Source organism: Acomys minous (assembly GCF_964271855.1).
Source record: "Acomys minous genome assembly, chromosome: 6".
Classification (NCBI taxonomy): domain Eukaryota; kingdom Metazoa; phylum Chordata; class Mammalia; order Rodentia; family Muridae; genus Acomys; species Acomys minous.
In genome coordinates, this window is record NC_140487.1 from 55,082,117 (window position 1) to 55,096,687 (window position 14,571).

Genomic DNA, 14,571 nt, shown 5'->3' on the forward strand with positions numbered 1-14,571 from the left:
GGCCTGTATTTTGCTAAAGCATTTCAGCCCCACCCTGAGCTGGCAAGATATGCAAAGGTGGCATGAGAGATCTGACGGAGAAGGGTTGCTGTCACGCCACACGGAGGAAGAGTCAAAGACTTGAAAATGGTCCCTCAAAACGTCTTTTCTAGTTGGAACCGCTGGAATTTCAGGTCGCATCACCTCCTAGCCAGCTGTCCCTTTAAACCATCTTCCGCACCTCACATTTCTGTGCATCCACTGTATCTAGCATGCTCAGCACATCGTGTGCATTCGGCCACACCCTATGACAGTAGCAAAGAATTCATGACAAGCACACGTGTGACACTGACCTCCTTTCCTTAATCTTGCCAGTAGAATTTAAAATTCTAGTGATTTTTTTTTTAATAGATGGACAAAAAACCCTGAAGAACTCCGTTAAGTGACCCACTGCTGTGGCTAATCTGCTTGCCTCGCCAACAAACATGGAAGTAATTACAAATATACTAGACTACCACCAAAGATTGTGGAAAACAAAGAGTTACAACCAGGGCCTAAATTGGGTGAAAATCCTGTTCTCGTCCTTTCATCTGGTCTCTGTTGAACACACTGTCTATGTATGATCTGCTGTTAAATACTTAGCAAAGAAAACTACCTGGCTGAGGGTAAAGTTATCTGACCCAGCCCTAAGAATAAGGAAATATTGTTCTAAAGCTTGAATTCCATATTTCAGACATTGGTTGCCCCAACGGCCAATCTGAGCTCTGTAAGCTCTCACAATCAGAGACGTGGCATCTTAGAAGACAAAGTTGGACGGACACGTACAAACAGATACAGTACTATTGCCAACAGGCATTGTGACACACGTCTGGAATCTCAGTGTTTGGAAGACTGATCCAGGGGGATTGTGAGTTTAACAACCTGAGCTGCTTTGCAAGATCTTGTCTCAAAATACTTGTCTAAGAACACCTCAACACAATGTGAAGTGCCGAACATTTTCCGCATGGAGCCAGGAGGCGCACCACCCCCCCCCCCCCCCCCCCCCGGTGTCCAGGCAGCACGCAGGCGCCAGGAGGAGCAACCCCGCTGTCCACACAGCGCCAGGAGGCGCACCCCCAGTATCCACGCAGGCGCCAGGAGGCGCACCCCCAGTATCCACGCAGGTGCCAGGAGGAGCACCCCCAGTATCCACGCAGGCGCCAGGAGGAGCACCCCCAGTATCCACGCAGGCGCCAGGAGGCGCTCCTCTGCCCCCCGTGTCCACGCGGTGCCAGGAGGCATACCCCTGGTGTCCACGCGGCGCCAGGAGGCGCACCCCCAGTTTCCACCCGGCGCCAGGAGGCTCACCCCCAGTGTCCATGCAGGCGCACCTACCCGCTTGCTGTTTTCTTCTTCTTGAGCCTTCCTGAACTCATGTTCAAAGGAACAGTCCAGTTCACTGAAGAGACCCACCTCCTCACAGTTCTTCAGGAATCTTGTGGGCGTCGGGGTCTGATCTGAAAGCAGAGGCCAAAGGTCAATGTCGAGGACTTTTCCTCCAGTGCATGGTAAATGGAACCAAATTCCTTCATACCCTCTCATCCCCTTAGTGTGGTGCCCAAGGGCTGCTGGAGGTCTCCCAACTCTTTAATTACAATGACATGGTAGGAAAAAGCACAGGGAAAAAGATAGCCATATATAAGGACCTCCCAGCCCTCCTGACCCCACCCCGCCTTCATCCTCTGGACAATAGTAAATACTCTTGTCCTCTATAGCTGGAGTCAGTCAATAGCATCTGAATACACATCACCACGTGGGTGGGGAGCGAGCCTTTTTATTTCAATTGGTTAAAAATGATGTAGCTAGTATCAACCCAGACGATACTCTCACACTTGACTTCAGGAGGCTGGAAAGAAAATGGGTGTATATTTTTATAGAAAATGAAAAGAAACAAAACAGGCCTGCTAATTCCTCCTTCTCAAAGCCAAAAGTAGCTCAGCAAGTTTATCTCCTCCTGAGAACCAGAGGATGATAAGAGGTTCCAAGTCAAACACGTTCAGCTTCCATCTTTTATAAAATATATCATTATTAATTTTATTTTTCCTTTGCTGTAGCCAAAAGAGTGTTCTGCAGATACTCTCGAAAAGAAAAGGAATTTCTTTCACAGTCTGGACTTCCGACGGAGCTTACTCTTTAGAAAACTGGAGGCGATGAAGCCGTGATCTGTGGATGCAACATTTGCGGTCTATGTCGTATGTTCACAGCCCTGTATTCTCTGGAATCTAATATCACAAGACCCTCGAGTGTAAGGTAGAATTGCACATATAGTCCCTAAGACTGGCTCTCTTCCTTCAGATTAGGCACACTTCACATGAACGGCACTGAGTAGGACTCTTTTCCCAAAGGCAGAAGATACAAGAGACAGAAGGGAGGGGAACCTAGACATCACACACACACACACACACACACGTGTGCACACATGCACACGTTCGCTCTCACACACATGTGCACTCATGCAAAGGAGAAAATATTGATAGCCAGTGAGATGTGGGTTCCTGCTCAAGTCTCCTGGGTAGATGGCGGTAACACCAGCATTTACAAGCAAGGGCCACTGGTCTCCTCCACTGTGTGCTGGTATTATCCTCACCTGAGCCCCTGGCAGCTGTAAGATTGACTGTGGCTTTTGCCCAGCTCTATCTGCATACTGCCTTCAGATCACTTTCTCCACAGTTCTCTGAGCTATGGTCGCCAGTCACTTTCAAGAGTTCCCTCATACTGAAACTCAGTGCCAGGCCTGCACCCTATAACTATTGTATCACACAATATCAGGACTCCGCTTACTTCTCTGCAACATATAAAGTAGTTAAGCCCAGTGATACAGTAAATATCAACTGGGATTCAAAGACTATCTTCCTATCCACAAAGCACCAAGTGGCTGGGTTACCTGCCCTGCTCAGTAGAGTCAGCCCTTCAAAGGCAACATGTCTTAACTCCCTACAATGCTGGTGTAACATACTTGTGGACTGTGGACATCTTACCCTGATTCATTCAAACATTGATTTCTCCACCTCACTCTCTGGATCAATCTGGACATTGCTTTGTGATGTTTATTCTAAGCATCTCCAGCTTCAAGGCTGTGTAAACATGTCACCATTTGTTCTCTGTGTTGTCAATAAAAAGAAACTAGCCAATGCTGAACAATAACAGAGAATAGGGTGGGGCACCCTGAACCAATGAGGGGAGGAGAAAGAAGAAGGAAGGAAAGGATGAAGCCAGGAAGAAAGACAGGAAACATCAGGAGAAATAAGCTGGGCCTAGGAGATGATTTAAAAGCAAGTATAATGTGGAAAATCTGAATGGGAAGAAAGTATACTAACGTGGAGGTTTAGGATAGAGTAATTTTTTTCTTTTTTAAAAATTTTTTAAAAATTTTTATTAGTTTATTCATGTTACATCTCAATGGTTATCCCATCCCTTGTATCCTCCCATGGAATAATTATCACACAGCATTGTGCTATAGGCTTATTGAATAGATCTTTGTCTCTCTGTGTGTTTATTTGAGTATAAAGCTGGATAAGGAGTAACCACTGATATTACTTAAATAATAACTAAACATTAAATATTAATAATCATTCAACACTACAAGAAAGGGGCATTCGGTACCTGGAGGGTTGGCATGACCTCTGGGCCAGCAAAGTCCCATTGGTGCTCTTTCTCTACTGTTATTCTCAAGATCCAAGGTTCTGAGTTCTCCGCTACTGATGACCATAAGCCAAGCCTAATCTAAAACAGTTCTGGGCTTTGTGCAAGTGACCATTTTTTTAGTACAGTAAGTTACTATAATGCATACTTAGATACTGATATATCTCAAATATTCATATAACCATTGTGTAGTAACATAAAACAACATACTCATGCAGGACTTTGTGGTTCACAAGCATTTTCACCCAGATTGCCTCACATATGCCTCTAAGTAGGGTAGAAACTATTCTGGAAATAGAGAAATAGTCTTTGTGAACAAGACTACACAACAGAGAGCCATCTCAGTAAATATCTTCTATCACCTTTAGGCAGGGTCTCCTTTCAATCCAAATCCAGTGTTACGCCCTTCCAACCTTTGGTAGTGGTGGTGGTGGTGGTGGTGGTGGTGGTGTGTGTGTGTGTGTGTGTGTGTGTGTGTAAAACAATTCTGACAGCCTTACAATCCAAAAGTCCATATTTGGAAAATAGCATGATTTATAGAACATTAAGTACTCTTCCTAGACTTTGCCTCCCTTATCTTTCAAATAAGGTTCTAAAGGTTACAGATTCGGAATAGCTTCAGAAGTCACTGCCCACAGATCCAAGCAATATATGACTATTGAAAGGACACTCAAAGGGAACTACCAGAAACTAGTAATTAGGGCAGAAATAAGACCCAGAGCTACAGATTGGAGCTTCCAAATAGGAAGTGTAGGCAAGAAACCGAGTGTAGAAATAAAGAGATGTATCCACTGTCTGTGGCACACTGATTCCTACACTGGGTATGAAGCTGAGTGCTTCCCTTCAATCTCCATAATATTCACAACCACCATGCTAGGCAAGACCTATTTTCCCTGTCTTTTTCCAGGCCTGATGTATAAATTGAGTCCATGATTTTATTGGTAATTAATCATCCTATCAATGCCTAGCTTTTCTGAAGTGGGGCCATCCTTGGAACACTGCCTGTCCTTCATATGGCACCTGCTTCTAAAGCCCCCCCCTTCTTTGCTGTGTCCTAAGAGTCCTTCTGAGGAAACAACATGCAACAGAAAACCGGCAGCGGCATGCCATCACAGAAGTTTGCTTTACTAGGTCTTGCTTTCCTTCTTATTCCTCCATGCTTATTCATGGGAGATTAAGGATTGAGGGTCATGGTTGCAAGCCGAAGGACATGGTCAAGTGTGTGCATCAGTCAGCTATGGCATCAGCAGCAGAAATACCACAAAGAAGAGCAGACGGAGCTCCTTTGGTAAATAACAGCTTAGAGGAGACCACACCTTGAAGACTCACGGGGCCAAGTTTCAGTAGAAAAACAAACTGAGGTAAGTCTTTAAGGTCATGCTAGCAGCATCCTCGAAGCTACTGAGGTGTTGGGGCATGGCCATGGAACTAAGCACAGGTGATCCAAGAGGGGACAGGCTCTAAGCATAGCTAAGAGAGATTTTCGGGTACCGATGCACACCCACACACAGAGGAGGTGATAATGACAATGACACTGTCCATCATCTTGGACCTCTTTACCTATTAGTTCAAAACTCATGGAACATCTAGAGCCATCCATAGCAAAGAAAGAGGACGACCCTTGAGTTGTTACCAAGTATGATTCTGTTTGCTGTATGATATCCAAAAACCTATATTCTCATTATTGACATATGCAAGACACCCTGTTCCTAAGTTTTGATTCATCTTGCTGAATGAGGTATTCTTTCCAGTTAGAACAGAAACCAATAAACATTTAACATTTATTGGACTGAGTTCAGGGTCTCTAGTCATCTTTGATCTGTTATCCTACCAGCTCCAAGTAAGCCAGGGAATGTGCAAATGCTCAAAAAGGGAACAGTCCAACCTTTCAGTTGCTTAAGTCAAACAGGCAGAAAAATTCACTGCCATGAATGCCTTTGTCAAATAATGGTTTCTCCCAGAATCCCTTGAACTTAGCGGGTAAAGCCTGTGGCTGTAAATTAAAATACTTGTAATCCTCTCCTTATTTTGATCCAAGAGCATTAGTCAGCCACAACAGCAGTGAATTCTGTATCCTGAGCGGGAACGGCTGTGCCTTCTGGTGACCACTAAGGTGTATTTAGTAGAGATGCAACCCTGCGGATGTACAGGAGCTGAGTACTGAAGACCTTAGGCTTGCCTTTTGTTAAGCATTTCAGCAAGGAACACACAAATAAGAGACAGAATAACCTTTAACCTTTTGAACTTGCACTCCACCTGTGCTAAAAGCTTTCCATGCTAATCACTCTCATACAATTGACCAGATGCTGCATAAACACCGGCAGGTTCCTCTCTGGCACAGAGTGTTCCTTGGAGCCTCAAGCACCTGAGGCAAAGGCAAGCAGAAAATGTTGATCTCTTACTGTCCTAAGTGCCTTCACAGGGAATGAACCCCTATCATTTGCTGCAACTCGGGACAGATGTGGAAAGAGTTAAACTAAACAAGCCAGCACACATTAATAAAATAAAATAAAAGCACACATTCACGTCCATTTGTGGGAGCTTAAAGAGTTAATTTTATACAAATAGAGAATAGAATACTGGCTACAAGAGGCTGAGGAGGGAGGGGCAGAGAAGGGGAAAGGGGCGGTTACTGGATACAGAGGTGTGGCTGGGCAGGAGTGACATCATCTAATCTACAGCACAATCAGATAACTATGCCTGATAATAACTGAAAACTACATGATAGCAAGTAAGGACTTAGGACTATTCTCTACACGGAGACATCATAAATGTTCAATGGAATGGGTAGATCAACTGCTCTAGATCAGTACATATCAGGTACATGTGTTGAAATATCACACAGTACTCTATGGATATGTATAATTTGCGTATATCAATGAAATGTGGTCAGTTAAGTTGTAAATGTTAGCACCAAAGGGGATTTCATTTTTCTTTCCTTGCAGTTTATCATGTTCCAGTATCTAGATCCCTTTCTGAATGTTTCTTGAAAAGGGGCCATCTCCTCACTGAACATCCATCCATGCCTGGAACAGCTAAGCCAAGGGAGCTTTGCAGTGCTAAGACCATTTTGTTTACCTTACAAGGAAGAACCTTAAAGACTTCACTTTATGATCTAGAAATTACCCTCCAGTTACACGGGGGAAATTCTGTACACATTATCAGCAAGACAGGTGATAAGTACACATGAAACACTGTTTGTAAAAGCAGTTCTCAAGTTCCCATAAGGAGATGGAGAGACCTGTCAGAAAAGCACTTCCCTTGTAAGCATGCGGACCTAGATTCAATCTGAAGTGCCCCATAAAAAGCCATTGCATGGTGCTATGCGCTTGTAATGCCAGCACTGGGATGGTGAAAACAAGAAGACACTTGAGGCTTGCTGGCCAGCTGGACTAACTTAAGTGGTAAGTTAATGAGATACTATTCCTCACAAAAAGAGAAAAAAAGAAAGGAAGGAAGGAAGGAAGGAAGGAAGGAAGGAAGAAAAGAAAAAGAAAGAGATACCCACTTTTTTCCAGTCCTTGAGGGAGGACACCTGAGTGTATCTTTTGTCCCCCACATGCACACAAACACACTGCACAATTTATTGTTCTGTGTGTCTCTCTGTACCTCTGTTTCTCTCTGTCTTTATCGTCTGTCTCTGTCTCTCAGACCCCATCCCCTCATTCCTGTCAGTTTACAGTCATGAAATGCATCAACCACAGTGTGGTCACTCAAGATAGACCTAGACAGCACACACGGAGCTAAATCCACAAGCCTAATAAAAATTTCGACCTCCAAAAAACGAAAAACAAACAAAAAACAAAACAAAACAAAACAAAAAAATTTTTTTCGACCTCCTTTCGTTCCATTTGGTGTTTGAGTCCCACATTTCCTCAACCATTTATCAACAAGATAAATCATCACTTAGAAAATGAGGTGTAGCTGGGCGTGGTGGCGCATGCCTTTAATCCCAGCACTCGGGAGGCAGAGGCAGGCGGATCGCTGTGAGTTCGAGGCCAGCCTGGTCTACAAAGTGAGTCCAGGACAGTCAAGGCTACACAGAGAAACCCTGTCTTGAAAAACCAAAAAAAGAAAAAGAAAAAAAAGAAAAAAAAAGAAAATGAGGTGTAGAGGACAAGAAAAATCGGACATGTGAAAGAAGAATGTTTGCCACGAGAGAAGACTTCCTCCCCGACTCGGGAACCCACCCTGCCCCAAGTTATCACCTATGACCTAGCTAAAGGGCTGGGCGACGCCAAGGAATTTTGTGTCATTTGACACAGAACTGTTGGTGATTACCAATATAAGAAGAGCTCAGTGTCCACAGGTGATGTATATACACATAAATGTTTAAGATCTTACTAGCTAGCTTGAATTCATGACCATTATAGACAGGGATATTTTTTTAAAAATAGTATATCATTAGCTCCACAAAACAACGCAGCTTGGTAGAATTCCTCAAGAAAGTGGCTGAAGAGATGACCCAGAGGTTACACGCACTGGTTGGTCTTCCAGAGGAAGAGATTCAATTCTGGAACTTCTTCCAGAGGTTCAGTTCCCAGGACCCATATGGTGGGTCACAATCGTCCATGATTCTAGTTCGAGTGATCAGAGGCCCTCTGCTGGCCTCCACACACCAGGCCTGTATATGCTGCATAGACCCACATGCAAACTAAATACCTATAGACAGACAAATAAACAAAAATGTTAGAAGAAGATGGCTCAAATCAGTAGCAAAGAAACCCACTAGAATTATTATCTCTATTTAGTAAGAACTAAATTTGAAGGGTAAAGCAATTTTATGTATTTTAATAGTTTTATAATTATATTTCTCTCTTGAATTTTCATCAATGTTTTTATTAAATTTATTATTTTTTGTTTTTTCAAGACAGGGTTTCTATTTGGAGCCCTGGCTGTCCTGGACTCGCTTTATAGACCAGGCTTGCCTCTAACTCACAGAGATCCACCTGCCTCTGTCTCCTGAGAGCTGGGATTACAGGCATGCACCACTGCACCCAGCTTATTAAAAGCTATTTGAATTTAGCTCCTGTCTGCCTCTTAATAAACATCTACTTAGGAGAGTTTACATGAAATGAACTTTCAGATTCATGTTCTTTATAGGAGCAATGGCCAGAAGCATCTGGCAGAATTGTATGGAGTTCTGCATGGCTTCTTCTTGGCAATCCCTGTTCCTCCGAGTGGGACTACACAGGAGCAGGAAGACCTATTAGCAACACTGGCACTTGCCGTCTTCCATTACCTTCCTCAGGGACAGTGCCAACAGGAGGTAAGCCAAGGTGAACCTCGTTTTAGATACTAGTGACATACATAGAAATCATTCTGGAGGAGGTGATCCTATGCAAAGATGGGACATCATCATGCTCTTGATTTATTTATTGACAACACAAGGAACTGGTAGACCAGATGGCCTTGCCAGTGCTTGTGAGTCAATGGGAAAATTTGCTGAGGAGGGCTGTTCCTATAGCCTGTGCTCATTAGTTCTGTATAGATTCGGAGTTGACTTAACCTGAACAAGTACATCTTCCAGACAGATTCACCACCAGCCATGGAATGTTCAAAAGCAATGCGATTGGACCACAAGATCTCTTTCTTTGAGGCACTGAGCTGCCACAAGGGTTATTTACATCATTACATCACAGCTCTGCCAGCTGAGGGAACAAGAGCTAAGAGGTGATTTTATTACCATAATGTGCCCTGAATGGGGGAAGCCAAAGCCTCATATTTTCACTTGTCTTTAGTTGTATGAGTTCCCCTAATATCCTTTGTTCAAAGGAGCCAGCTTCCAGGTGAAACAGAGTATGACTGAGTTTCATATTAAAAAAAAAAGTCTGCAGAATAAGGCCTCAATTCATTGCTGTGAATGATTCAAAAGTCTGTATTTTGGGGCCACTTAGAAACCTGGATGAGAAACTGACAACCCCTATAAATGCCCAAAGCCACCAGCCTCCTTCTGACTAGAGTGAATGAGACAGTGTGACCACCCCTGTGGTCCTTGAATCATTTGTATGTTAGAATTTGTTCCTATATTTTCACTATTTCTACCACTTGAAGGCTTGGAGCTAAGGTGCCCAAAAAAGAAAAGACAGTCCTTATATGAACAGGATTAGCTTAAAGGAGAACCAGAACTTACCATACAAGTCTAGATGTGCAGCAAGAAAATGGCAAAGAATTTGGAAAAAATTCTTTTTGGCCATTTTGTGATATGGAAGAAAGGGCAGGGGGATTAAAGAAGACAATATTTACAATGCACAAGGCACACTGGCAAGCATGGGGGAGGCAATATGCTGCATATCACTACTATGGTGCTGTCTTCTGGCACAGGTCAAGCTCACATCTGTGTGTGCATGTGCGTGTGTGTGTTTGTGTGTGTGTATGTGTGTGTGTGTGTGTGTGTGTGTGTGTGTGAGAGAGAGAGAGAGAGAGAGAGAGAGAGAGAGAGAGAGAGAGAGAGATTGGTTTACACATTTATTTCTTTTATTATTTTTTTTTAAATCTTAGCTTATTTTAAAGGTGATATGACATCTCCCCATTGACAGATTCCTTTAAATGCCCATGAACTATTAAGTAGAGTGCCCTTCAAAGAGCCATGGACAGTGGTTTGGGGTGCTTTGGATAATCATGATCCACTCTTTGCAGACAAATGTTCCATTTCATTAAATCAGATCTTTCTTCCTTCATGTTGAGAGTTGGTTTTCCGGTGTGGATTTAAGTGATAGGCTGATTATAGACTCTCTCCAGAGATCCAGTTGTGTCTCCAATAACCCTATCATCATTTACGGCAGAGAATTTGGGAAGAAAGAGGAGAGAAGAAAGCCAGTTTTTGCCTCTCTTCTGTGTCTCCACTCCAAGTACAGCTGGCCGTGCCACCACATCTGAAGGCAGGAGAAGGACTTCTGAGCCCATTCTGCTAGTCATCAGATCTGGGCACAAAGACTACGAGGCTTTTTCTGGTCAACCACAATCAGGTGACTTGTTGTCACATTGCCAAACTTCACAGCAATTGTGAAGCACGATCTTCTCTTCCTTCTTTACTTAGGTTGTCTAGTGGTTGATTATTACTGATTTTCCTCCATAGCTCACTTGAGTATAGTAAGTTCCATGTGCTGTATGTCTGACCATGGGCACTGGAAGATCTCAACAGGCACTCAATAGATGTTGAAGGAACAAGGAGGTGGCTGTAGCAGGCCAGTTGTAGTCCCTCCACTCATACCTGGGCTCTGTCTGGCGTAACTTATTAACTGTGTAATAATGTTTACTCATAGGGTTGCTAGGCATTGGAAAGCCTGTTCCCATGTGTGTCTCCCTTAGGCTTCCCACTCAAGCTGTAGGTTTAACCATTTGGTAAACATCCATTACATTCAACAGCTTCACACAGCAAAATCTATCATCTTACACACATGTAAGCTTCTGAAGCACTGCCTCGGATGGCAGTCCTGCCCCACCATCTTCAAGGAAACACGAAACTTACCGGCCATAAGATTTATGACAGGAAGATATGAAGTGGAGACATGCACTCCAAACAATCTTTTTTCTACTTCCCTCAATTTGATCTCTCTCTCTCTCTCTCTCTCTCTCTCTCTCTCTCTCTCTCTCTCTCTCTGGCTATAAATAATGTTCTACCTTGGTGCTTTGATTCCCACCCTGTAAAAATAATAGTGTGCTGGATCTTTTTCACAGGTAAGATGAGAATTCCTAAGTGCCCAATGACAGTCCAATTAAAATAGCCCCACATGCTCCCTCCTGCTCTACCAGGCAACCTAGGGATCCAGTTCATGAAAATAAATAGCCAATAGGTTTAAATATTGGGAATTGGGTTGAAATATCGATGGCTTATACATTTATGCTCACTTCTGAAACATAAAGCTGGACTAAGTGCACTTCCCAGACCAATAAGTGACACAGACAGGGCATCCAACATAACTTTCTAGGCATCTCTGTCTCTTTCACATGGGCATTTCTGCACCGCTTTAAACTAAAGAAAAAAAAAAAGCTGAATCAGCCTCTGAATAGTTTACTTATTAAAAAGAAAAGAAATTAACAAAGGCAAAGAGTGGACAGCGGAGGCAGGCAGTGACAGATAAAAAGGAAAAGATACCCTTTGTGTTGGTCTCCTGAGCTTAGAGCATCGGCACCAGCATCAAGCCTCTGTCATGGCTTGTGAAGCTGTGATGGCTCAAACACATCTGCTCGTGTGTCTAACCTGGCACAGCCTGGAGCTGACAGCAGTATCCTAGTCTGTATCACCGGGAGCACTGAGAAGCAACAGCCCTCAGCATGGCCCTGGTTGGTGATTCAAGGATGCCTACTCTAATTTCTTGCACACTTCATGGTAATAAACTGACAATTTGTATAACGTTTAGTAATAATGGCAAAAAATCGTATAAATTTTAAATGCCACAAAAAATACTAACTCATATGATCAATGGATTTCTCTTCAGGTGTCTATTAAAATGTGGGCATATGGGTGTCATCTCTTTCTTAATGTCAGGGAGACAAGGGCGCAGGTCAAATAGTTCCTGTGAGAAGGAAATGACCTGATCACCCTGCCCAGGTCTATGAAACACTCGCTCTGACCTCCTTCCATTGGCTCTTCACATTCAGTTCATGAACTACACTGTGGAGACACAACCATTACCATTTAGTGGAGAAAGAAACTGAGACCTAGACAGTTCAATTATTTGTTCAAGGTCATATGGTCCAGGCAAAGGCCAGACTAGCTTTCAAGTTCCTTATTCCTATATCTTTATTTTTCTAACTTCTCTTTACAATGGGATGAAATGAAGTGGAAATTAGCTGATGGACTAATCATTATGCATTTTGCCCCCTCTCACCTAGCATGTTTCCACACATAATCACATTTAATCTCTCACTGAAGAGGCAAGTCTTATTTCTTAAGAAAACCTTCCCTGAGCATCCCCTGTGATCCTTCCACTAAGGCTGCATGTACTGGCTCCCTACAACATTAAATTGATTTAAATATTAATTTTAATTAATTACCATATCACGGATAAGTCTTGATTTTAGCCAGCCTTCACATGGTATCCATGTGGTATCCATGTGGGCAGGAAATAGATTAATCCATGTATCTGCAGAATGGTGCTCTGCAGAGGCTCAGCTCATGTTGTGTCCTGTGTAGCTAAGGTATACATTGGAAAGTAACATGGAGCCACATCTCAGTGCAACATGTGAAAATGAGAAGATGCATCAGCTCTGGCGAGCCATGCCTGTGATCTTGGCACTAAGGAGGCAGGAGCAGAAAGATTGAGAGTTTTGATGCGCCAAAGCTTCCTTGCCTGATGCCCTCTTACCTGATAGCATACTGTCTGTTTTTATTGAAGGAAACTTCAAAGTCATCTCATGCTTGTGCCTATGAATCATCAGGTGGTCCTCTGTTGGGAAACGCTGTCGGGAAAATAGAGAGAGGAACAGGATACATTCAGTTTGCAACACTTACTCAACATCAAAGAGAGAAAGATATTAAGCATCAAAAACAAGAGAGGCAAACCAGAAGCAAATCTGAAAAAAAGATCACACGAGTAAACGCAGTTCCGTGCTAATTTATACTCATGTGCTAGAGAGAAGGGAACCCTCCCGATGATACACAACTATGTGCACTGCCATGTCCATTTGTCACCAAGAGGCGTGCCTATGTGGCAGAGGAATACTGATAAGCGATTGTGGCTTCCAGTCATTCTGTTAGAACTTTCCCCCAAAGTCTTCTACTTCTTGCATAAACTGCACTGGCTGACTAGGGAGCCACAGGATCTGTGTGTTTCTTGAGAACTAGAGGTTTTCATCTGGGGTTGGGGGCCTGGGGGAGGTGGAGACTTTTCAAGTTCAAAGACTTTATCCCATCCTTTGCCAAATAACGAAACAGAAAATACAAAAAGCCCTGTTGAAGGTACTGAAACAGCGCACACTCACACCAAAAACACACTGCGCCCTAGGACCGCCCCTGTTAAGAAGCCTCATAAGCAAAGACATCAGTGTTGAAAGGAATGCTTCTTCATGGTCCTGAAATGGGACTAATGATGGCAGAGAACGTGGATGGAAGATCTGAGCAGCACTGGGAATATGCAAAAGCCATGTGGAACTTTTCTGTAATAGTTACTGTTTTACATAACAGTGTAAAATTAAGTCTAAGGCACGATAAGTATGCTAGACATTATCTACAGATTAACCAAAAATAAGAGAAACGCATGACATAGAAAGAATTTTGATTTGTGTCAGACTTTGGGAAAGAGCTGCATGCCATGCTTAATTTTTAAAACATATCTGCTAACGTCGACCATGACCTCTTTGTCGTATGTTTCTGCTTATGGAGGCCTAGTCCCCACATTATCTGGATGTTTTTTTCAAATTGTACATATGATTTTACAGTAACATGACAAATTATTTGGGGTGTTCTATATTCTGCATACTGTAGTCACCCTGTATTTATTTGAAATTTTCAGGGAATGATGTTAGGGTTGTCAAAAATGTTGCTTCCAATTATTTTTGGCCATCTCTGGCTTTCTTATGTTGAGTAGAGCCATGTGAGTGACTCAGTCCATTGCACCATGAATGAAAATGACCTTCATCCAGAGGCAAGTGTCTAGTCTCTAGTATAAAACCCTGTGTCACTTCCTTTGCCAGATTCACGGGCTAGCAAGGTGACTCACACGGGATATGGTGGCCCCTCAATCACCTTAAGTCTCTCAAGGGTTATGCTGAATTCTAAAGGAGGAAAAAAAAAAGAGTTTCCTAAAATTCTAGAAATGTAGCCATCGGTAACAGAAACAAGCTTTGTGGTTTGGCTGTGATTTGATTTTGAGCAAACTCTAGCCAGACCCGGCTCAGACTGGTACATTTGTAAAGACTTAACTGAATGTAGTATCTGATGTGTTGAAGACAAATATGAATATAGGA

The 14,571-nt window shown here is 43.0% G+C and overlaps 1 protein-coding gene across 5 annotated transcripts in view; it reads right to left on the reverse strand.

Annotated features, from left to right (window-relative positions):
• The window catches only part of CREB5 (cAMP responsive element binding protein 5), a 394,107-nt gene that overhangs the window by 297,265 nt on the left and 82,271 nt on the right, over nucleotides 1-14,571 (reverse strand). For all 5 annotated transcript variants that reach the window (XM_084787603.1, XM_084787605.1, XM_084787604.1 and 2 more), the window contains 2 exons: nucleotides 12,972-13,065; nucleotides 1,354-1,475 (listed from right to left, as the gene is read on the reverse strand). In XM_084787603.1, coding sequence (XP_084643729.1) covers nucleotides 1,354-1,475; nucleotides 12,972-13,065 — 216 coding nt within the window. The remainder of the gene's footprint in view (nucleotides 1-1,353; nucleotides 1,476-12,971; nucleotides 13,066-14,571) is intronic.